The sequence below is a fragment of the Rattus rattus genome, chromosome 5, assembly GCF_011064425.1.
Source record: "Rattus rattus isolate New Zealand chromosome 5, Rrattus_CSIRO_v1, whole genome shotgun sequence".
NCBI classification, from domain to species: domain Eukaryota; kingdom Metazoa; phylum Chordata; class Mammalia; order Rodentia; family Muridae; genus Rattus; species Rattus rattus.
In genome coordinates this window covers 3,442,886-3,465,385 of record NC_046158.1, presented here as the reverse complement: position 1 = coordinate 3,465,385, position 22,500 = coordinate 3,442,886, and the positions used below count along the sequence as shown (strand labels likewise).

Below are 22,500 nucleotides of genomic sequence, written 5' to 3'. Positions count from 1 at the left end.
CCCCTCCTAGAGCAGAGGTCCTCAACCTTCCCAGTGCTGCAGCCCTTTTAACACAGTTCCTCATGTTGTGGTGACCCCAACCGTACACTTATTCCATTGCTATTTCATAACTATAATTTTAGTGCTGTTATGAATCGTAATGTAAATATTTGAACTGGTGTCTTGGTGGTTCCACGACTTTTCCTGAACAACACCGTAATCCGGGACTGAGTGTTTAAATATGTGAACCTACGGGGGTTGGGGGGGGCAGTTTTCATTCACACCAGCACATCAGGCCTGGCTGCAAGCACCATTGTCCCACTGAGCCATCCCACAGACCCTGTAGCTGTTTCCTAGGTCATTTACCTCACCTGCTCGCTTTTCGGCAGGTCATGGCTCCACCATCTTGTCTGTTGATGGCTTCCCCTATCTTCCACACCGAGCCCATCTACCCCCTTTTCTATGGGCGTCTCCCAGCCAAGGCCTTAGCTACACTCGATGGTGTGGCTTCTCCCAGCGGCCATTGTGCTCTGAGCTGCAGAGGTGCTTCATCTGTGGATGATGCAGTTCCCAGGTCTTGAGGGCGAAGGCTGAGAAGGCAGGAGATGGTCCTAGTATCAGGGAGGCTGTGAAAAGAACGGCCTCTCCTTGTGAACGCCTGGCCTGTGAAGTCAGGGTGTGAATTAGAGTTCTGTCATCAGTACTGACATCTGCAGGCCGCCCCTGAGTGCCTGGGTTGACTGCGGCTGTCAGGATCCATCTGATGTCTTTCCTGCCTACCGCAACCACACGGGTGTCGCCACAGCCACAGCCTGGAGTCTCGGCCCTGGGCTCTTTGACCTTGGATAAGATCTCTCTGTCCCAGCAACTGGACATGACTGCGCCCCGCCCCCACCGGTCAAACAGGCTGACACAGGGGTATCTTCTAAAAGGGTGTTGTGAAGAGTCAGTGACATGTGAGTGCCTGGGGGGCGGGGGTCCAATGCTCAGGAATGCCCATGGCAGCTGTCGCTGCCCCCAACCCCCAGTCAGGCCATTCCAGATTGCCTGGTCAGTCATCTGACACTGGCTTCTACCCAAATGCAGAGTGAAATTAATCCTGTTACCCGGAAATGGCTTTTGATAAAATAGTGTGCCGGGAGACAGACCCTGTGGAGGACAGCCAGCCAGAACCTGCTGGACAGGCGGGCCCTGTCTGGAGAGGCGTGGCCTGGGTGTCAGTGCCTTTGTTGGCCAGAATCTCTTGGGTGGCTTTTGTTTCATCCCAGCCTGGGCCTCTGCTGTCTTTAGATCATGTGCCAAAGTGTGCATACTTAGACTTCTAAATGGCTTGTCTTTATTAGTTCTTTCTCTAGACCTGTCTTCATGAGGGATTTTTTTTTTTCCTCATCTGTCTAAATGCAGTATTTTCTCCTTAGCCAGTGATTTCCACAGTGCATCTGGGCCCCATAGAAGTGCTTAAGGCCGCTACTTCGGGACAGGAGGGTCGGTCCCAGGCTGGCCACTGGTACTAAAGTTCCAGATTAGATTTTGTTTGGAGATAAAAAGAGGTTGTCACCTACAAAAAGAACAGAAGGCAGCAGACGGCTGTGGCTGTGCGCCAGGCTGGGCTACGCTCCCAGCCAGGACCTGGAGTGTCTGGGCCAATCTTGTCCCATAGACCCAGGTGTGAGTCAGGCTGCAAGGCATTGGGCCCTGACCTGCCCAGCAGGCCTCAGCGGCTTCCTGATTGACAGGCAATGCCTGCCCAGGCTTGCTTCCTGTCTTCCTGGCCCCCAAGCTGGGGGTGGGTGGGAGTGTGTGTGTGTGTGGATGGATAGAAGATGGGCAGATATCTGGAGCTGGTTGAAAGCCCACTGACAGCCAGGGGCTTGTGAAAGCCAGCTGGCAGGCGGAAGAGCCAGGCGGGTGTGGGCTGGCCTAGGCCTCAAACGCCACAGGCTTTGGGGAGAGAAAGTTAATGTGGGAATTTAACAGCTATGGATGGTAGCTCACTAGACCCATACAGTGTTCTAAGCAGGGACTGTAATGTACTTTATAAAGAGTCGTCTCCATCTTTTGGGGTGCACATGACTCCCAGTGAGGATTCCTCTGGTGCAGTGTGCCTGGCAGACCACATACCACTTGTGTGGTCCCCACCTGTGACTGTTGATGGAACCCATGCCAGGCCCCTCCCCAACCCCTGTGCCTGAGAAGAGTTGGCCGGTTTGACAGAGAAGTGAAAGTCACATGGCTGCATTTGGCTAGAGGTGTTGTTCTGTACTTGAGAGCTCTTGATCAGTAGCCAGCCAGCAATGAGGTGACTGAAGTCTGGTGATACCAACGGTGTGGCCAGCAGGTGCCAAACTCAGTGAACTGCTGTGCAGTTGTGGCAGGCCTGGGTTAAGATTCCCAGGCAACCCACTACCCATGCTTGGGATGTCACAGGAACACAGTGTCTTTTGAGAGGTTGCATTTACTGGGAACATACAGTTCAAGAAGCAGTTGTGGGTGGAGGCTGGAGAGATGGTTCAGTGGTTAAAAGCACTGACTGCTCTTCCAGAGGTCCCAAGTTCAAGTCCCAGCACCCACAGGGTGGCTCACAACCATCTGTAGTGGGATCCAATGCCCTGTTTTTGGGGAGTCTGAAGACAGCTATAGTGTACTCGCACACATTAAATAAATAACTCTTTTTTTAAAAAAAAAGCAGTTGTAGACAAACCATTGCGGTTGGATCTTCCTGTCACCCTTTCAACCCCTAACACTAGATGGGAGAGAGAAAGAGAGGGGAAAGGAAAGAGATCCCTGAGTAAGGTCAGGGGTCTGTTAGACTACTTCCTTCCTGATGATTAGGGGCCTTGAGTTCCTTAGGGGAGAGGACGGCAGGGGAGAACTGAGTCATGTGAGTTGCCCTTTGACACAAAAAATATTTGCCTTAGTAGGGCTGCAGTTGTGCACATCCTTAATCCCAGCACTCAGGAGGCAGAGGCAGGTGGATCTCTGTGAGTTCAAGGCCATCCTAGTCTACAGAGTGAGTTCCAGGACAGCCAGGGCTACACAGAGAAATACTCTTTCTAAAAACAAAAAACAAAACAAAACAAAACAAAACAAAAAACAACATTTACTTTAGAATTAAACCCAGCTATGCTCTCATAAGAGTGGCCGAAAAGGCTTCACACCCCCTTCTCACCAGTGTCCATTTTGTTTCTGTCCTTTCCTTTTTTTGGACATAGGTCTCCTCTTGTGGCTCAGTTTTTAATTAATAATTCATCTCAGTTTCAACTAATGCTGCTAAGTCTCGTGCCGCACCTTGTGTGGCTGGGAAGGAGGTACTGGGGCAGGGCATCCTCCTCACTGGTCATTGTGGTCAGGGACCACAGGAATGTGGCTGCCATTTAGTGTGTGTCCCTGTACCAAGGCCGGAGATGGTGGCATGCCCCTACGCTGACCGTGAGGTGGGGCTATGCCCACTTTGTCCTCTGTTGTGCCCAGGTTTGGCCTTGTGGGGTTAGCACGTGCGTGTGATAGCTTCTGTTTCTGTGGTAACTCACTACATACATTGAGGTCTCTTCTCTTCTGCTTCTGATGTTTAGACACCAGAGCTGTGCCTCCCAGTACGAAGGCTGCCAGCAGGGCTGCCGCGTGCTGGGGGCCTGCCTCCTGCAGCTCGTAGTCCTTTCTTCTGTCTTCCCAACTGCCTCCACCCTCCCACATCTCTGACTGACCCTGTTGGAGGACCCTTCAAAGACCCTTGGGCATCTTTCACTGTACAAGCCGGTTTGCCACCCCCCAGGACCTTAGCTTGGTCAGCTCCCTTTGCGGGTGGGCTCAGGGAATGAGGACTCTTGTTCTTGGTTTAGGGACCTTGCAACACTGACCACACCCACCCACAGTTCCTGTTTGTAATCCATCTTGCTACCTCTGGACAGGTCTCCACCCCACTCTACCCTTGGCATTTATATTTCTTTGTGACAAATATTACAAGAAAAATCTGCCATTTTAGGCTTGAGGGTAAAAAGATAGGTTGTGGTTAGGCCTGTGTTTCAGGTTCGAAGTTGCCCTAAGGTGCTGGTCCCATCACATGGTGAGCGTCCGAGGGCTTACGTTCAAGGTAAAGGCATATGTGCGTGTTCTATCTAGTCTTTTTTATAACAGTTTTAGTCACTTGGGCATGCGCCTCCAGGAATTTGTGTGCACTACATGTGTGCAGGTGCCCCTGGAGGCCAGAAAATGGTGGTTCTGAGGTACCTGGTGGGTGCAAGAGCAGTAAGCAGTTTAACCACCAGGGCTATCACCCCGAGTGTTTTCTGTTTGTTTTTGTTGTTTTCAACCCAGGGCTTCTTTGTGTAGCCCTGGCTGCCCTGGAACTTGCTTTGCAGACCAGGCTGACCCTGAAGTCTCACTCTCCTGCTTCAGCCTTTGCTTTGTGGGAATTACAGTGTGCACCTTCAGGGATGCCCGTTGGGACTATTTTTTTAGGCTACTTTATTGGGGTCTTACTTCCCTTCCAACACTAGGCAGGAGAGAAAGGTTAGAGAGGAAAGGGGGCATAGACCTCTTTCAGGCAACAAAATAGACTACTTTCTGCTGATTAGGGACGTTGGGTTCCTTGGGGCAAGTCCAGTCTTTGTCGGCAGGATACCTCCAACTTCTCGTCTCTTTTGCTCGTGACAGACTGCAGCAGCAGCCTTCGCCACGGGCCCTCTCCACTCTCTCGTGTATACCTTCTCCAGAGTTCCCAGGATTAAACCATCCGTAGTTTGCAAAGGTTGTGCCCGTAGTTAGGGGGTGGGAACAAACTGAAGCAGCCCCGTATCCCACCCCTGGAATTAAAACAAAAACTTACTCACATCACTGGGCTTTTCACAAAACCAGAACTCTCACTATGACTGTTGGGGATTTCTGCCCAAGTCATCTCTTGTATTTCAGATTATTAGTTTGATTTGACACCAGCGTGCACTACCGAATCCTAGCCAGTTTATAATGAAACTAACTTTATGAGGCTTTTATTTTATATGTATGAGTGTTTAGCTTGTGTGTTTGTCTGTGTACTGGGTCTGTGTGCCTGGTGTTGGTGGAGTCCAGAAAACGGTATTGGATTTCCCTGGAACTGCGGGTAGTAGCTGATTTGAGGCGACACGTGCTGCGATTTAAACCTGGGTCCTCCGGAAGAGCAGTCGGTGATCGTGATCACCGAGCCACGCCTCCAACCCTTACATCTTTATTTTTGGCAAGTCAGTTGCCTCTTTTTCTGGAATGTGGTCTGACATCTCAGTACGTGTGCGCAGTGTACGCGGTTAGATCTGCGTGGCTAGAGGACCCCCCCATCACTGCAGAAATTGGTTGTTTCTTTGGGCAGGACCGGTGCGTACACTCCTCCCGCCCTTTTGAAGTACTCCTTTAATTGTCCACCCCGACCTTCCTGTTCCACTCCAGACTATTCAGACTTCAGTCCTCCAGCCTAGCATTCCTCCCTCCCTCCCCCTCCTGCCCTTTGACCCTCCCTCCCCCCTCCTGCCCTTTTACCCTCCCTACTTCCCAGCCTCTGGTAGGCACTGCTTTCCGTCTGCTTCTTTTTAAAACCACCTTGTGTTTGTTTACATGTGCATTGTGTGTAAAATCATGAGGACAACTTGGGAGCTGGTTCTTCCCACCCCAAGGGTTCCAGGGACAGAACTCAGGTTGTCAGGCTTGGCAGCAGGCTCCGTCTCACCTCCACGCGTGAGTCACCACGTGGGGAGTGTGTCTTTTGATACATGGGTCTCCACACTTAACACAGTGATCTCCATTTCTGTTTGTGGTGCTGAGGGTGTTAGCTTCGTAGTTTTCTTCTTTTTTTATGGCTAAGTAATGTTCCGTGTACACTTCCGTTCATCCGCCCACAGACCCTAGTTGACTGTGTACGGATTGGCTGTTGTGACTAGAGCTGTGCAAACATGGCGGTGCCACCGTGTCTTCCCGTGCTGCCCTCAGCGTCGGCATAAGTACTCAGGAGCAGTGCTCACATCGACTCCTGTGACTTGAAGACCCTCCACCCCTGCCTTGGTGCCTCCAACTCTTAGCAGCTGTTGCTTCTTCGCACCGTCTTCCGGCGTTTGTGGGGCTTTTCCTCTCTTTTTGGTGATTGGCATTTGTCTCCACCATCATGGAGACTTTCAGTCAACATATACTTGAGGTTCTGTGAAGTGCTGGTTATTCTGACGTGGCTCAGATCCAGGCCTGGTCCCGCTGTGGGGAGGAATGCGGAGTGGAGCAGATTGAGCTCATCCACAGAGGTTTAGGACAGGGACATCTGACCTGTGCTCAGCCCCTCGTGGTCCTGGGTGCTCATTGCCCCTGATGCTCTCATTCTGGGCTGGACATGGAGCCGAGGGTTCCCACTGATCTTGGGCCAGTGAGCACTGGATGGTTTTGGTCAGGTGCTATAAAAGTTCCCCAGGGCGCCATAGTTCTTTGTATGCTCGGGCTTGGCCGTGAAAGGGTCTGGTACTCCCCGTACTCTTCACTTTCAGATAGCCTGGTGTTCCTGGACCTCTCCCCTCCACCACAGCGCTGGACTAGGACGTGAATGAGGAAGGGAATTACTACACACCCAGGGTGGCTGTGACCATGTGGAGAGGAGGTGCTGCCTTTCTGTGGGGGGAGAATGGCCAGAGGGATGTCCCGTACATGAGTATCAGCCTTCCATGTGCATTTGTTTAGAGATTTATTATTTCATGTATGTGACCACACTGTCCTTGACACACCAGAAGAGGCCATCAGATCCCATGACAGATGGTTGTGAGCCACCATGTGGGTGCTGGGAATTGAACTCAGGACCTCTGGAAGAGCAGTCAGTGCTCTTAACCACTGAGCCATCTCTCCAACCCTCTATGTGTATTTTTAAAGTATGTACGCGTGTGTGTGTGTGTGTTTACAGATGCCATGGTGTGTACCTGTGGAGATTAGAGACAGCTTCCAGGGGTTACTTCTGTTCTGTCACTGTGGGTTCTGGGCACTGAACTCAGGTTTTTAGGCTTGTTTAGCAAATGTCTTTATTGCACTAAGCTGTATCTGCAGCTCCCACATGCATCCCCCCTACTTTGATTTTCAAGACAGGGTTTTCCTGTGTAGCCCTGGCTGTCCTGGAACTCACAGAGCTTCACCTGCCTGTCTTTGAGTGCTGGGATTAAAGGCGTGCACCCCCACCTCCTGGCTCACCCGAAGTTCTTCAGGGCATTTCCTGGTACACACTGTGTTCACGCACTCCTGCAGCACCTGGCCAGTCTTCGTGGTTTGTGCCCGAGCTGCCACCTGCGCCTCTGATGCGTCAGGAGACACAGATGTGGCATCAGTGTCTGTGTCCCAGCTGTCGTAATCGAGTTGCTTCTCGTGCTTCATAGTCTAAGGTCGTGGTGTGCGGATCTGTCCCAGACACCATCTTATTGGGTGCCACATGCCTCCCAGATACACTGATGTGTTCTCCTGGCCCAGGTAGCTTCAGGACAGAGTCACAGGATGGCAGATTCGCTGTGACAGCTGTCTCCTCCTTCTCCCTTTTCCTAGACATCCTGCGAGGCCATGAAGGACATGTGACTGTGGTACTCGGTGGATACTCTTGCTTTTTGTTCCATACTTTGCTTCCGGGGTTAGGAAGTCATGACCCTTGCACAGCCAAGTTCAGCGTCTCTAGTCAGGGCTGGTGTAGAGCGGGAAGAAGGTGGGGAAGGTTGGTCTCGGTCTTGGTTTCACTGAGCACAGAGCTCACCGATGGTAGACAGGCGTGAGTGGATGGATGGATGAACGGGTGAGTTAAAGAGCAGACAAGGAGAGTGCTGGTAGGCATATTGGAAGGTAGAAGCTTCCAGTCTCTTTGAGGTTTTGTCTCCGTGGAGGGGAGGTGCTGGTACAGCTCCTCACAGCCACCTCGCTCTGTTGCACGGCTGCTGTTCCCCAGGTGCTGACTCTCGCTGGCCCATGCTGTCCTTGGTCCCGGGTCACTTGCTGGGGTGCGTTTCCCTTATCTGTGCTCCTCCCTCAGGCTAGCTTGCTGCCTTTGGTAAGAGCTGGAAGTCAGGAGTGTTGTTTCCTCTTAAAAGAGTTGTCCTGGATTTGGAGAGTGACGGAGTGTGTCAAAATCTATTCACAGTGTGGCACGGCAGCATTCTCCAGCTTGTCTCACCAGCATGGCTTGAGTGTGGGTGTGGTAGCCCAGGCTATCTGCAGAGCCGGCGGCCTGGAGCGAGCACCTGTGGGTAAACGCTGAGGGCGTTTGCCTCGGGAGAGTCCATGGCTGTCCTTACACCTTCAGGATGTCCTCTGCTCCTGAGGGATTCGCTCCTCTGAATTGTCCACTTGGTGACTGACCTCCTCTTTTCCATTTCAAAGGCAAATCGGGAGCGGTGCCGAGAAAAATTTCCTTACTAGATGACATTTCATCGCAATGTCCGATCGTTTGGGGCAAATAACCCAGGGCAAGGATGGGAAAAGCAAGTACTCGACTCTCAGCCTGTTTGACAAGTATAAAGGGAGGTCAGTAGGCGCAGTCAGATCCTCAGGTAAGGCCCGGCGAAGGCCCCTCGTATGCTCACCCGCTTCCTTCCCTTGTAAGATGGCCAGGCCCGGCCAGGCACGTGTGTCCCTGAAGACTAGTCAGTGTGGGCAGGCAGCAGGGGTGACATAGCCTCACCCCTCTTACTTTCCTGGGTCTGACTTTGGACCCTGGTGGAACAAGTTCCTGTAGGATTTGTCGACACCCACAAGGCCTTCCTGGGGGTTCTTGGGGCGCAGCCAGGACCATGTATGTCATGGTGCAGGGGTGGTCACTGTGGGCTGGGCTTCCTGCGCCTGACTCCTTCCTGGCAAGAGCTCCTCCAGCTCTCTCCTGCCAAGGTAGAGTGCAGATGCCCGCAGTCTTTTGTCTGTAGTCTGGGGGAGGAGCTGGCAGAGGCTGGAGCGACTACCATGCTTGTCTTAGCTTGGCTTTTGTTTTTCTCCTCAGCCCGCGCAGTGGTGTGTGTTTTGGCCTCTCTCCTCCCGTGAGGTGTGTGCTCTCTCCCATGTTCTTTTCCTTGCAGTTATTCCTAGACATGGCTTACAGAGTCTCGGGAAAGTTGCCACAGCCCGGCGTATGCCACCGCCTGCAAACCTGCCAAGCCTGAAGTCTGAAAACAAAGGAAACGACCCCAACATCGTGATAGTTCCCAAGGACGGGACAGGATGGGCCAACAAGCAGGACCAGCAAGACCCAAAGAGGTGAGCTAGCTGCAGGAGGAGGTTACTGGGGAGGACATTGATGGTGGGGGCTGGGCTGTCAAGGCGCCCGGCAGCCTCTGCTCTGTGGGACGCAGGCGTGGCCGTGTAGAGGGCGATCTGGGAGTAAGGAGTATGGACAGGCGTCTGTGACTCTGCGCTCTTTGCTGCTTGCCTTTGTTTGGCTGGGCCTTCGAGCTGCTCAGGAAGTAGCATTTCTTTGGATAACCGTATCCCCAAGGGAATGTGTGCAGTGACTGAGACCTGTCCCCGGAGAACCACTAGGTTGGGGCAGGGGCCCTGTGTGCTCCATGTTAGGAGAATGTAGCTTAGCAGCTACAGCCTTAGGAGACTGAAGTCCCAAGCCATGCGTCTCTAGAGAGACAGCAGGCACTTGGCCTGCACAAGCTCCTCAGATGGTGAGCCTTCTGTGCTCCCTGCGTCTCTGTGTGTGTCAGGGAGGAAGCCGAGTCCGGGGAGGAGCTCCAGAGGCAGAAGCCTCCCGTTGGAGCTTGCTACTGGGTCCTGGGCTATTTAAACAGTTTGCAGCCAGGGATAGTGGAGCACACCTTTAACCCCGGCTCTCAGGAGGCAGAGCCGGTCATATCGTTACAAGTTGGAGGCTAGCCTGGTCTGCATAGTGAATCCCAGGCTAGCCCAGGCTACATGGCGAGACACCATCTCAAACAGAAACAACAAAAAATACTGTTTGTGAGGGGTGCTGTAGATTGGGGGCATAACACAACCGTCAGGGTCACTTGCCGTTTCCAGTCAGGTCATTTGTGGTTTGCTGGGACTTCTAAACCTGGGGGTTCCACCTTCAGGGAGAAATAGTCCCTAGCTCCAGGGGTGGCCACCAGGGCACTGTGGTGAACCCTGACGCCGAGGGTACGCACGGGTCGGCTGTTACCACCGTCCGTTTGTATGGCAGCCATGGTAAGATGTGCTACAGTTCAGTGGGGATGCTGGACTCCACTTCTAGGAGCTGCAGAGGGGAGAGCCGCAGAGGGCCACCCCTCTTGGTCTCCCAGCAGTGGCAGGGGCAGTGTAGACACCTGATGAAGGCCTCTTGCTGAGGAGGGAGTGAGGAGCGCTTGAAGAGGCTCCCATTGCCCTGGCCTGGTCTCCTGTGGGGACTTGGGGATACAGAAGTGCCACTACCTGTAAGCCTCATTTTGCCATTTTTGTAATGGGTGAGTGGCTGAAGTTAGTTAGCAGTGTCCGCAGAGTTTGGCTATCAGCCGGGCCCCGGCAATGGCTGCTTCTCACCGAGTGGGCTGTCAAGTACAAGGCTCTGCTGTGGCAGAGCGGAAGGCTCCACATAGCCCTTCCTGTTGTCCTCTCAGACAGTGGGCACACGCTGCTGCAGCCTCTGTGGAGGTAGTTGGTGGTAGCTTGGTCTGACAGCTTCATCTCCGTGATGGTGTGACTGGGTTACTTACCCAGAATGCCCAGAGCCCTGTGCCCGTGTGGTCTAACATGTTTGTTGCAGTTCTGTCTGTAATGGGGAAGAAAGAGGAGCAGGAACTAATTAACTTATAGCTCCTCCAACGGCTGTTAGTCACCATTAAAGGAAGCTTATATATAAAAAAAAAAAGCTCTAATGGACCGGAAGAAGAGATTGTGGAATTATATGCATAGGGCTATTTCGTGTTAAAAATATTATATGAACATATGTATATGGAAACCTGTGGGAATCGGAGTTTATCTATGGGGGATGAGATGCCATGTCTGTTACTGATTTTTGTTTTTTGTTTTTTTTTTCCCCCGGAGCTGGGAACCGAACCCAGGGCCTTGCGCTGAGCTAAATCCCCTGTTACTGATTTTTATACATTTATTTTTATTGAGTGCAGGCATATGCTGAGGCAGGATAGGAGTCTGTCAGTTGTCAAAGCATTTGCTCTGAGGAGGTGGAGAGGAGCCCTGGCCCTCACAGCAGTGACTCAGTTTCCCCACTGACAGATCTTCCGTTGCTTCCCTCGAGCTCATTTGTCAACTGTCGGAAGTGAGCAGCCAACTGGCCCGTGTCCTGGGCAGTGTCATCGAGTCAGCCTAGGACATGGGTCACCGTTGAGGCAGGCAGATGCCCCGTGCAGGGTCCGACTCACTGTGCATCCTCCCCTTCTCTAGTTCCAGTGTGACAGCCTCTCAGCCGCCGGAGTCGCAGCCGCAGCCGGGTTTGCAGAAATCTGTCTCCAATTTGCAGAAACCGACACAGTCTATCAGTCAGGAGGTAGGTGCTGGGTCCCCAGGCAGGCCTGTTGCTGAGGACAGGCGGTTCTGTTTGGAAAAAGACAGGTTCTTAGCCTGGGTGAAGCTTGGGCTGAGCTGGGTGCTTCCTAACGTGCTCTGTGGACACCGCTCCTGGGAGCACTGGTGTGTTCAAAAACACAACCAGCTGGCCACGACACACCAACGTCTTGTTTTCTTTCTTCTTTTCCTGAGACCAGGTCTCACTGTGTAGGCCAGGCTAGTCTTAAGCTCACAGAGATCCACTTGTCTTTGCCGGCATTAAAGGCAAGTGTCAGCATGTCTGACTCTTAGCTGTCTTGACACCTTGATTCTGTCTTGTCCCCTGGGTACAAAGCTGTCGTCTGCTGTGACTGGAAGAGTATGTGTCTGGGAGCCTTTGGCTTCTTTAGGACACCTCCCTCCACAGAAGACCCTGTGTCCACCCCATTCCGTGCACACTGGCCTCAGTTCCTTGGGCCTGTGACATCACAGCGTGGTGTTGGCTTCCTGTTTCCCAGATTTAAAGCTAAGCAGGATTACAGCCCTGGGGCTTCAGAGTTAGCTATGCAGAACAGAATATGCAAGTACACTTCTGCCCTGACCCTGGGTAGGGCCTTGGCAACCACTGTAAGGAGGGCATGGGCTTTGTCAGTTTTGGCCAATGGAGGAAGGAGCCTGCCCCACACGGGTCATTTCCTCTAGCAATCAACTCTTAGAAGCTCTGGGATTTTTGCTAACTTGAGGAGAAAGGAAGAGGGGCACCCCATGTCTTAATGGACTTTTAGAGGGTCTTGACAGAGATAGAAATCACCAGCAGAATTATCATTCCCCAATTAGTGTCCTGGTAAGGACTGTGTCACCCTGCGGCTCTAGACACAGGTGACGTGTGTGGAGAGAGAATGGTGGCAGGCCTGGTGCCCCTCTGTTCACACGATGTTTGTTGGGCATGTCTTGTGTGGTCCATCAGGAGACATCTGTAGGCTTGCCACAGGAGCCAGCTAAGAAGCCCTTGTTGTCTGTACTTAGGGCTGGGCAGATATAGCAGACATTTTCTGCATGAGGACTCTGTCCAGACGTTCCAGGGACGTGGTAGGACTGCTTGGTTCGTGGGTTGCTAGCCTTGTGAGCGTTCATCAGAGGCTGCCTGTAGGGCCAAGGCGGAGACAGGCCAGTGTGGATGAGCTGAAGAGGACAGCCTCTCGGGCGTCAGACTGTGGCGACCAGCACTTGTGTGAGGATGGTTGTGCACGTTAATTTCCCTGGGTGTGTTCCACACTCATCAGTGGTCCAGATGTGAGGCTGGAATCAGGGTTGGAACTTTGTCTCAGGAGCAAGGCAGCACAACTCTGTGTGGGCACAGGACAGCCTGGCAGTGTTTGTGGAGTTCTGCGTGCCCGTGGGTGTGGGCGTGGGTGTGAGCCCTCAGGCATTTGCTCATCTGCCGTGCTACTAGCTCCTGACTCTGGCTGGGCCTGCTACCCTGAGCGCCCTGAAAGTGGCCATCTATCCTCTGCATGAGGCTTAAGTCTAAAATGCAGCTCTCACCCCCTCCCCACTTCTGTTTGTGGTGCTGGGGGCAGACCCCAGTCCCGAGCATGCCAGGCCAGGGCTGTGCCGCTGGGCCCTGCCTCGGCGGAGCGCACATTCCCAGGCCCAGCAGGTTGGCTGAGCTGTCTCTTCTTGTTTCCTTCCTTTTCTTAGAACACAAGTTCAGTGCCAGGTGGACCAAAGTCATGGGCACAGCTGAGTGGAAAGCCAGTCGGACACGAAGGTGGTAAGTGGGCGCGGACGGTTTGGATGGGGTGGGTGTGCAGGAGGGATGGCTCCTTTCCCTGACTAGTCAGTCCAGTTAGACGCAGGACCCTAGAAGCTGTGGAATCTTCCACAAAGGGCCGGTGTTGGTGTCGTGGTGTCCTTTGCGAGTGAAGTTGGCTGCCAATTCGGCGGTCGTTGGCCTCGTTTGAGTTTAGTATTGGTTACTGGAAGTGTTCTTGAGCGGGGCAGAGGAACCCCAACACGGGCCCTGATGGCTCCTCAATGACTGCCAGTGCCATGTTACCACACAGCTGCCTCTCCCTCACTGGCCTGGCACTGGCCCCAGCTCTAGGCATGAGTCCCGAGGAAGGCAGGATGGGGAAGGAGCAGCCATTACAGACATTGGCCCAAAGCCTTTGGAGGGTTGGGTGGGATTGGTTATTGTTAGTATCCTGACTGGCAGGGAGCTCTGAAAAGGTCAGTCCACTGTGGAGACAGAGGTGGAGGGCTAGCGTGCTGCAGGACGAAGTGTTCAGAGTATTTCCAGTGGCTCAGGTAAGTGTGACTAGGTGAAATGCTTTAAATGAGTGCTGGGCACACGGCACAGTCCCTGTGGCCCTGGAGGTGGGGCCGATGTCAGCAGGTAGGTTGTCTGTCTGTTTGTATGTTTTAAGATGTATTTTTATGTGTATAGATGTTTTGTTTACATGTATATCTGACTGCATACCAGGAGAGGTCATCTGGTCCTATGACACTACAGTTACAGATGGTTGTGAGCCAACATACAGTGCTGGGAATTGAACTCAGGACCTCTGTAGGAGCAGACAGTGTTCTTACCACCGAGCTAACTCCTTAGCCCCCAGCCGGTGGCTTTGAGAGCACCATAAATGTAGAAGGATACATGAAGTCTTCCGGGGCTTCCATGTTAGCTGGTGTGTGTCTGTTCTGATGCCCAGTGAAGACCCAGCTCTGTAACCCTACCTGTGAGGGAGGGAGAGTGGTGAGGAGCCTGGTATAGCCCTAGGTGGAATCTGACGTTGCTCTTTCTGTGGGGAAACAGCCCTGGCAGCCTGTCTCAGTCTTGTCCTCTGCCCTGGAGGTGCCTTCCCACTCCCATGTGTCCCTGCAAGCCGGGGCTTTGTCCCACTTGACTTCCGGTGGATAGGGACGGGCAGCACAGAGGACATGACTCTCTCCAGATCCACTGTGATGGAGAGGAAAGTCCATGTGTGTTAGAAGTGAGTGTCCCAGCGTCTCCTGGGGCACGGTGGGCACAGTGGGCATGGCTTCACTCAGGATAGGTGGTTCAGCCACACACCACGTGAGCACTTTGCTGGTGGAGGTGAGGTGACAGATGGGCAGGAGGGAGGGCAGGTGACTGAGGTCTTCAGAAAGGCGGCTGGCGGGGCAGCGACTGCACGATTAGCTGAGGTCTGGCGGGGCAGCGACTGCACGTTTCTGAGGTCTGGCAGTCTGAGTAAGTGTGTGTGTGTGTGTGTGTGTGTGTGTGTGTGCATGTCCGCACATGTGGTCATTCCATGCTGCATGGAGGTATGTAGTGTGTGTGCACATGTGTTCGTGTGAAGGTCAGAGGATGGTTTTGCGTGTTGTCCCTCATAAGTGACACACCTCATTTTTTGAGTCCGTTTCTCTGCCTTGAAGCTCACAGTTTTAAATTACTTTCTGTTGCTGTGGCAAAACACCATGACTGAAAGCAACGTCGAGAGGAAAGGGTTTATTTTTGCTCACAGCCCATTGGTCTGTATAGGAACTCTGGGCTGGCCTCTCTGGAGGCAGGAGGTAGACGTCATAAGGAATGCTGCTTCCTGGCTCACTCCCCTGGCGATTCAGTTTGCTTTTTAATATGTGATCTGCCCAGGGGTAGTGCTGCCTCCAGTTGGCTGGGTCCCATACAACAGCCAGTAATCAAGAAAGTGCCTCACTTAACTACAATCTTAGGGAGGCATGTGTGTGTGTGAGCGTGCGCGTGTGCCACAGTGCACATATTTGGAGGTCAAAAGACAGCTTCCAGAAGTCAGTTTTCACCTTCCCCCTTGTTAAAGTGGAGTCTCCTTTCTTGCCATTGCATCCCATGCTGGCCCAGGAGTTTCTGGAACATTCTGTCTGCCTCTTAGGGAGCGCTAGGATTATAGATCCCTGTCGTTTCACCCAGCTTTTCACATAGATGATCTTTAACTCGGTTCATCAGGAACGCATTGCATGTGTTAGGGCAGGGATCAAAGGCATGTGCCCCTCCCCCCTGTCTGATTACCTTTGCTATCCCATGGTAGATTGCCAGGCGTGTAAAAGTGCTAAAATCTTAGGGTCACTAGTTTGGTGGTTGGCGTTGAGTTACCTGTCATAGTTTTGTTTTTTGTTGCTGTGATAAAAAGATGGAAAAAGAGAGTTTATTTAATTTACAGTTCCATTATGGTTGGTCATCATTGGAGAGTGAAGATGTCGGTCATTAAAGCAGCCAGCCACATCACAGTCAGAAGAAGAGAATGATGAATGAATGAGTGAATGAATGGATGAAATGAATGAATGAGTGCATGAGTGTTCAGCTTGGTTTCCACTCTTTTTTTTTTTTCTTTTCTTTTTTTTTTGGAGCTGAGGACCAAACCTAGGGCCTTGTGCTTGCCGCGCTCTACCACTGAGCTAAATCCCCAACCCCCTGGTTTCCACTCTTAAACAATCCATGACAACCCATGCCTAGGGAATGGTGCTACCCACAGTGGCGGGGGGGTGGTGGTGGTGGGAGTTCCCACCCAATTAACATTTTCAAAATTATCCCCCACAGACATCCCCATTAGCCAACATGATCCAAACAGTCCTTCCTTCAGACTCCCTTCCCGGGTGGCTCTAGAGCAGTGGCTCTCTCCTAATGCAATTCCTCATGAGGTGATCCCCCAACCATAAAACTATTCCCATTGCTACTTTATAACTGTGACTTTGCTACTCTTAAGAATTGTGATGGAAATATCTGATGTGACCCCTGTGAAAGGGTTGTTCAGTCCTCAGAGGTTGACAGCCACTGTTGTAGAGTGTCAGGTTGACAGCTAACACTGACCACCAGCTACCTTTTCTCGGTTTTGCCAGTAGAGGGTGTGTTTGGTTGATGCCGTCACTTGGCAGGCTGTTCTCACCCAGCGTTGTCACCGAGTGTGGGAGCAAGCAGGCCACTGCTGCAGTGACCTGACCATTTCCCTGTGCTCACTGGTTTCAGTCAGCAGGTGCCTGTGTACTGTCCTGAAAACCTAGGGGTGCGGCTTGACCGTACCAGCAGCAGATTGGCTCAGCGGGACAGTGGTGTGGTCCCTCTCAGTTCAGTCATATGATACTCAGCATGGATTCTATGACTGAGAGAGGACCAGTTCCCACCGTGGACCTTAAAGGGCCATGCTCCTCTGTTCATCCAGGAAGTGATGGGATCAGTGTGTCAGGAGTGGAGTTAAACTAGGGCTGCTCCTTCCTTCCAAGGGGGTTGTAGTTGAGCAGTGAATGACAGCCGAAGGGAGAAATGGCCTTGGGGGTTACACCAGGACCACGCTTGGCTTTGCAGGGCTGGAGAAGGTTGAGAGGTGAGCCTCAGAGCTCACAGGCCACAGCCTTGCAGGGTCATTTGCTGCCCCTCAGGAAGCAGTCTTACCACCCTGAGTGGGCACAAGTACCAGGTGACTCCGAGGGGTGGAAAGGTACACGTGTGGGAGCAGAGGTGACATCCTGTTCCCTCATCCTGTGTGGGCACCTGCCAGCTCCTGGGGACAGCCGAGGGAGTCATTATCCCTGCCCAGCAGTGCAGATGCCCCTCTCCTGTAGCCTGGCCAGGCCGCATGGGGCTAAGGAAGCAGCGGGGACGGTTGGCTGTCTCATTTGCTCCCTGTGTCCTCTCTGCCTCTCTGCAGGTTTAAGGGGCTCAAGCCGACTGTTATCCTTCTCTCCCGAGGAATTTCCGACGCTGAAAGCAGCTGGAGGGCAGGACAAGGCTGGCAAAGAAAAGGGCGCCTTAGATCTGTCGTATGGGCCAGGACCAAGCCTCCGCCCTCAGAGTAAGTGGAGGACAGCCCTGTCCTCAGGTCCTCGGTGGGCACCAGACCCCTTTCTTTTTTTTTTTTTTTTTTTTTTTTTTTGGTTCTTTTTTCAGAGCTGGGGACCGAACCCAGGGCCTTTGCGCTTCCTAGGTAGCGCTCTACCATGAGCTAAATCCCCAGCCCCACCAGACCCCTTTCTTTTACCCTTCCATGTGTCCCCCAGCTGCTTGGGCCTAGGTATCGGAGCATGGAAGCAGGTAGCTGCTTGACACGATTGTCCTGGCTGCCTCTGGCCTGTTTCTCACCTGGCTCTCATCCCTCTCGCTGAGCCAGGACTGGCCACTTGTCCATTTATCAGCCATTACTACTTCCACCAAGCTGGGTTTTGCTTCATGGATACATCCAGGGTGTGGCTAACTTGATCAAGTCCCTGGTTCTGTAGCCTGTTCCCATGCCCCTCCACATGCTGCCTGTCACTCCAGGACCAGTCACAGTCCGGCTTCCACCTTCCCCAGCCACATCAGAACTGGCCAGGTGAATCTGCAGCAGCTGGCACTGTTGCGCCCTCTGGTGCCAGGGATTAGGGCAGGCTTTGTGGGTGCTTTGCCAGCAGGCCTTCCGTGTGGGTTCTTCTGTCTGGCCTGAGCAAAGAAGCTGAACTACCTCCTTTCAGCTCTTGAAATTCAAGGATCTTTTGTCCGCCTGTATTGTTCGGTCCAGAGGCCTCTCCTGTTGACGGCAAGTCAGAGACACTGTCCTGAAGCCCAGTGACCACTGTGCCACTCGGGCAAAACAGCAACTTTGCTGAACGTGCACAATGCTGACTGGGTGGTCAGTGTTAGCGGAGCCCTGCTGTGACTGAGATGGGTCAGTGGGGCTAAAGTGTGGAGACAGAACCAGCTTCTAGGCAGTTCCCTCCCTTGAGAAGGTGAGAAGCTGATGGCCTACGGGTGATCCTGGCTTTCCAGGACTGCGGCAGAGGAGGAGCCTGGTCTCATGTTGGTGGCTTTTTCTCTTGGTGGTGGAGAGCGCTGGTCCTTCCCTGTTTCAGCCCCTAACCAGAAGTGGATGGAGGGGAGTCCAGATTCCTTCCTGTTGTATGCAGTGGGCACATGAGTTACCTGCAGTAACTGAGTTCAGAGAAACAATGACAACCACCACACCCTGTGGAAGTGGGCGAGTTCACACCACGGATGTTTTGTCTTCTTTTATAAATTAATCTTAAGTATGCATAAGAAAAGTCAATCTGGCCGAGCATGGCGCCCGTGCCTTTAGTCTCAGCACTTCGGAGGCAGAGGCAGATGGGTCTCTTGAGTCTGAGCCAGTCTGCTCTACAGTGAGAGCTCTAAGCCAGCCAGAGATATGAAGGGAGACCCTCTCCAAAAAGAAAAGCCAGACTGTGAGGGTCTGTGAGTGGACTCTGGAAGCCCAGTCTCACAGGGACAGATAGCTGTCAGATTTTAAGCTTTTCAGATGTTTATTTAGTGTGTGTTTGTTGGGCAGGGGAACACACACACCGTAGCATGCTTGTGGAGGTCAGAGGACAGCTTGCGGGATTTCCTCCCCTTAGCCACAGCAACCCTGGGGATCTAACTCAGGTCATCAGCTTGGCGGCAGCCCACACAGACACCACACAGTCACCAGCTCCATCCTCAGATTTTTACCTGTGGACTGAGTGCATGCTCTGGGTATGCCGCATGTGATCACAGGGGACCAGCGTTCCAAACAGAGGCTCCTTGGGCAGTGGTTTAAATGTGAGCCCGTGTCAAGAGTCACGCTAGCCTTGGTGGGTGGGGCAGTGTTGGCTGAGGAGGGAGTCAGGCTGTCCTGATGATCCCACGTTCTGCCCTCTGGGTGGACTCAGCCACAGGGACCCAGTTCTGTTTCCTGTTGTGTCTCTCCGAAGCAGGTCTTACTTGTTCCTCAGGCATATCCATTAAGAAATTCTAGCTTCCTGCTCCCCACTTGCCTTGACAATACTGGGTTTCTTTTTCTGTTTTCACTGTGATTTGGGGGTGTTATTTTAAGAAGGGGTAGTATCCATTGCCCCTCAGAACCTTACAAATCTTCCTACCCTTTCCTTTTTGTCCCTTTCCACTTTATAGATGTGTCAAGCTGGAGGGAGGGCGGTGGGCGAAACATCATCTCTGCCGTGTCTCTGAGCGCCTCCCCAACAGAGCTGGGCAGCAGAAACTCCAGTGGGGGAGATGGAGCCCCCTCCTCGTCATGCACCAGCGATTCTAAGGACCCCTCTCTCCGCCCGGCTCAGCCCAGCCGCAAAGGGGCCTCACAGTTCATGGGACATGTTTACCAGCCGCCCACATACCATGACATGCTTCCAGCTTTTGTAAGTCTTCAGAGCATCCTGTCCCATAACTGGATGCTCCTGTTTACCACTCAGCCTGAGCTCTCTCAGGATAGCAGCCAGAGACCACTGTGGCCTGCAGCAGAGTCCTCTCCCTCTGGCCTTTCCCGGTCCACTGCCTCTAACTTCTGCCCCTGTTGTTTGAATGCTACTGTAGCTTTGGTTCTTGAGAAAAAGGGAAGACAGTATTCTCAGCCTTATTGAACCAAAGGCAGATGGGGCACTGTGATTCGTTAGAAACCCTCCACCCTTTCCTGTTCCTCTCACCCCTCTTTTCCACTTTCCAAAATGAATTCTCATTTACCATGTAATTGGGACCATTATTACGAAATCTTACTGATTGATCCTATATTTCAGATGTGTTCACCACAGTCATCAGAGAACCAGAATACGGTGGAACGAAGCTCTTTCCCCCTTCCTCAGCTCCGCCTGGAACCCCGTGTTCCTTTCAGACAGTTCCAGATGAATGACCAAGATGGGTAAGGCTGTGACCCGGTGGTCATATGTGTGTCAGCGTGAGACGGCTCATGCATGAGTGCTTTGTGCTCTGGAGACCGTGGGGTGGGTGGCAGGGCTGGGCCTGGCTAGGAGCTTGGTTTGCAGGGCTAACTCCCTGCTGTGCAGGAGCTTGGCAGGACTGGTGGGGCTGGCAGTGAGCAGGGCACTGTGGATGGAACTGAACCCTAGCTAGAAGGTTTGTCACTGTTCATTGCATGTTTCTTCTAAGAGGAAGTAACTCGGTTATTCACACCGGCACCGGACTGTGCAAGGTGGGGCTCCTTTTTGGAAAGCGACTGTTCCCGCCTGTAGGTTGGCATGAGCCCACCATTTTTGTCTGTCTCACCAGGAAAGAAAGACCAGGTATGGCAAGGCCTGTGCGCCCACTCAGGCAGCTGGTGGAGCGGGCACCACGGCCCACCATCATCAACGCAGAAAATCTGAAGGGCCTGGATGATCTGGACACCGACGCAGATGATGGCTGGGCAGGTGAGTGGTGGGAGGGACAGCCCTTGTATGCAGCCGGCCCAGAGGGACTGCTTGAATGACTGGCTCTTCTTTCGGTGGATGTTCGTAATTGTAAAGCTGTGGGAGATCGTGATACTCTGTTTTAAAAAGAACGTTCTGGAATTACAGGCATTTACCAATATGCCTGTCTAGAAATCCTCTGGTGCTGATGATGTGCTAGGCTGTGTACCTACTCAGCCCCAAGGAGCTCCCCTTCCCTGAAGATTCTTTTTTCTTGTGTTACATGTGTGTATACATATGGGCTCGCGTTGCCTGTGTCCTGGCACACGTATGATCAGAGGATATCTTAGGGGAGTTGATTCTCTTTCCAATGTGTGTGTCCTGGGGGTCCAGCTCAGCCTTGGGAACAGGCACTTTACCTTCTGAGTTACCTTGCTGGGCCACACCCTGCTGATTTAGGGGTAAGGTCTTGATATGTAACCCAGACTGACCTTGACATGGCCTTGCTTTAGCCTTCTAAGCACTAAGATTGCAGGTAAGAGGTACCCACCCGTGTGTGTGTGTGTGTGTGTGTGTGTGTGTGTGTTTAGGATTTTTGAGACAGGGCTTCTCTGTGTAGCCCTGGCTGTCCTTGAACTCACTTTGTAGTCCATACTGGTCTTGAATTCACAGAGCTCTACCTGCCTCTGCTTCACAAGTGCTGGGATCAAAGGCATGCGCCAGCATTCCTGTATGTTTCTGTAGTTTCCGGTGCTCCTGTGACAAACCAGTGTACTGTGCTTTGTTTAGAAGTCTCATTCACATTATCCTAGGGCACTAGAGAGAAGGCGCAGGGCTGCTCTATGGGAGCTCAGAACCATCTGTAATAGGCAAAGCTAGGCAGATCTCAGAGTTTGAGGCTCCCCTGGGCTACATGTGAGATCGTGCCTCAGTAAAACAAAACAAACAAATAGACAAAAAAAAAAAAACCAAAAAAAAACCAGAAACAAAAATAGGGGTCAGGCTATTACTAGACCCCCGGCTAGAGAGATAACACATTTGTTTGGAGCACCCACTGATTTTGCAGAGGACCTGGTTTTAATTCCCAGCCCCCACAGCAGGTAGTTCATAATTACCAGAGACTCCCGTGCCTAGTGGTCTGAAGCTCACTACCCCCTTGGACTGCTGCATGCATGTGCTACCGATAAACTCATACAGGTACACACACACATACATGATGAGTAATTAAAAAGAAAGAGATGTGCATTAGTTAGTAGGCTGGATTGGCGGCTCAGTGGTTAGCATGTCCTGTTGCAGAAGACCCACCTGGGCCTCGACCTCCAGGTGATCTGATGCCCACTCTGGCTCATACGGGCACCGGCACACACATGACATTCACTCACGAAGATACCTGCCTACACATGAGTAAAAATAAAATACAGTTTTCTAAATCACCGTTTGCATCCGATCCAGGTGATCTTTGCCTCCCTTGGCAGGAGTGATGTCCCCTGGTGTCCGTCGGTCCTGCTGCCCACACATTGCAAACATTGATCGACCATATAAATCCTTGCCTATTTCTGGAGGTTGTCATTTCCACGAAGCTGTTTGTTCAGCTGGCAAATTAAAGTCTATTCTATATTCGGAGAGCATGAACTTTCCACCTTGGGTCTTTGCACGTTTGACTCCTAAAGTTCTTTGTGGACTTGTGCAAATTTGTACTCGGCCCTGGCAGAATTTACAGAGTCTGCTTCTATGTCAGCTGCTCCGTTTTGACTCTTGAGTTCCAGGACCCTGGTGAATCTCTTGCTAGGTCTTTTTCCTTCTCATCAGTGTTCTGAGTTGTCAATGGAGAGTATCTTTTTTAAAAAGGTTTATTTAATTTTAAGTGTATGTCTCTGTGTGGCTATATGCACATGAGTGCAGATGTCTTCTAAGGCCAGGAGGGGGCACCAGATCACTTGACGATGTAGTTACTCATAGTTC

The 22,500-nt window shown here is 52.3% G+C and overlaps 1 protein-coding gene across 1 annotated transcript in view; it reads left to right on the top strand.

Moving 5' to 3' along the window:
* Positions 1-22,500, top strand: part of Prrc2b (proline rich coiled-coil 2B) — an 83,565-nt gene that overhangs the window by 21,861 nt on the left and 39,204 nt on the right. The window contains 8 exon segments of the mRNA XM_032902796.1: positions 8,326-8,495; positions 9,015-9,192; positions 11,320-11,422; positions 13,123-13,195; positions 17,082-17,225; positions 19,313-19,554; positions 19,930-20,051; positions 20,420-20,559. Coding sequence (XP_032758687.1) covers positions 8,381-8,495; positions 9,015-9,192; positions 11,320-11,422; positions 13,123-13,195; positions 17,082-17,225; positions 19,313-19,554; positions 19,930-20,051; positions 20,420-20,559 — 1,117 coding nt within the window. The 5' untranslated portion in view covers positions 8,326-8,380.